This window comes from Drosophila simulans, chromosome 2L (assembly GCF_016746395.2).
Source record: "Drosophila simulans strain w501 chromosome 2L, Prin_Dsim_3.1, whole genome shotgun sequence".
Lineage (NCBI taxonomy): Eukaryota > Metazoa > Arthropoda > Insecta > Diptera > Drosophilidae > Drosophila > Drosophila simulans.
Window position 1 is genome coordinate 21,262,006 of NC_052520.2, and position 2,064 is coordinate 21,264,069.

At 41.2% G+C, this 2,064-nt stretch overlaps 1 protein-coding gene across 1 annotated transcript; it reads left to right on the plus strand.

Moving 5' to 3' along the window:
- The first annotated feature begins 274 nt into the window (after nt 1-274).
- On the plus strand, nt 275-730 carry LOC123327115 (secreted RxLR effector protein 161-like). Its single transcript, XM_044922588.1, has one exon. The coding sequence runs from the start codon at nt 275-277 to the stop codon at nt 728-730; it is 456 nt and encodes a 151-aa protein (XP_044778523.1).
- The last annotated feature ends 1,334 nt before the right edge of the window (nt 731-2,064 follow it).

Consider the following 2,064-nt stretch of genomic DNA (forward strand, 5'->3'; position numbering starts at 1 on the left):
CTGAACAACGTAAATGCGCCTTCGATGTGGTCAATGGAGGCGCTCTCAAAGATTGCTGGGTATGGAAATCGAGCGCGATGGTGAGCTTGGTAGTCTCCATATTGGCCACAAACAGTTGATTGAGAGTCTTCTCAATGAGTATGGTTTGCAGAACTGTAAGACGAACGCATTACCATTGGAGACAAGCTTTCAAGTAAAATGTAATGAAGAAAGCTGCCAACGTGTCAACCAAAAGGAGTATCAGTCATTGATTGGCTCACTGATGTAACTGGCGATGACAACCCGACCAGATATCCTACATTCCGTAACGAAGCTTGCACAATGGAATATCGACCAGCACAAGGAGCATGAAGTGGGTGCCAAACGAATATTGCGATATTTGAGGGGCACCACAGAGCTGAAGTTGCACTACCAAAACAATGGTCAGCCCATCCATGGTTATGTAGACGCGGACTGGGCTGGAGATAGCAGTGATCGGAAGTCCTTTAGTGGCTGTTCCTCCTTCGCTGCATGTCCTGCATTTACTTGGGAGTCCAAGAAACAATCGGTCGTTGCACTCAGTACTACGGAGGCGGAAAATGTGGCCTTTTCGTCAGCAGCTAATGAAGCGGTCTATATTATGAAACTTGTTGATGAAAATGACCTTCGACGATGTCCCGGCAGTGAAGATATACAGCGACAACCAAAATTCACTGAGCCTTGCAAAGAACTCCGAAGCACAGAGACATAAGGTGTCATCATATAAGAGATTTGTACAAAAATAAGAAAATTGAAATCGAGTATGTACCAACGGAAAGTATGATTTCAGAAGTGCTAACTAAAAACTTGTGTAAGGTTAATTTGTTAGTATGATGGGATTGCATTGAATATGTGTAGTAGTAGTAGTGGTAATTGTATATAAGTATAGTAGTATAAGCCCCATTGCGATATTAGAATGTAGGAACTAATTATAAGATTCGCGAATGTAAATAGTATATACACACGTGCTGAATAAATGTAGAGTCAGTCGTCGTTGAGCTGTCACGGAGAGCACACTAAAGCTCAGAAGTGATGGGACCTACCCAGGTGATCGCTTCAAAAGAAAAATAAAAATCGGCATTAATGAACTGTAATCCTGGCAATTATACATTAAAAAAAACTAAAAGCTCTGTGCGTGCAAAACAAACTTAAAAGTAGTGGCACAAAAATTTTTGATTAAAAGACTTGAAAATATTAAATTTGAGTGGTGTGCGTATGCAAAAAAAAAAAAACAATTAAAAAAATTAACGCCACAGAACAAACCAGTAAAATGGACAGGGATGAAAATAACGGCCAAGAGCGAAGTAGCGAAAACGAGACATCAAGAGGCAGCGACAACGACGGCGACACGATGACGGCGACGTTTGCACATTCATACAAAGGAATGCAAGAAACAGAAAGTTCGCGAAAAGTAGCGGGATCTTGTGAAATGAATATCAACAACAAAAATGAGATCGAGCAATGTTCTGAGAGGCAGATGGTGAGCGCCAGCAACAATGAGTCCAACAAATGTTTTGCGATCCAAATGGCTGGCAATAATGAGTCTGAACCATGTTTTGGAAACCAAATGATGCACAACAATGTAACTATGCAAGGCGGCGATGTTCAAAGACTGGAAAATAAGTTCAAAATATAGAAGCTGCAAAGTGAGATCGACCAATTAAAAAATCAACAACAACGAAGTGACGACACAGACTCAGGCATTTCTTTCGAAATTTTAAATGGTATATGATGGCGGAAACAATTTCAATGTTTGGCTATCTCAACTTTTGAATGTCCAGAAAAATTTCAAGGTCGGTGACAATATGATGTGTGCGCTGATTCACTACAAAGTTAAGGGCGATGCTGAAATATGGCTGTATTCAAGCGCAAGCGCTACCATGTAGACAGCGGATAAAATGTGAAGCCACCTGGAGAAAATGTTCGTAATGTCCAAAGAGCCAAAGTTGAGTATGCGTCAGAAGCTACAGAACTGCGTTTGGATCAAAGGTGAGGAGTTCTCCAAGTACTACAATGAGAAGCGGCAGCTGGCGGATAATTTAGCAC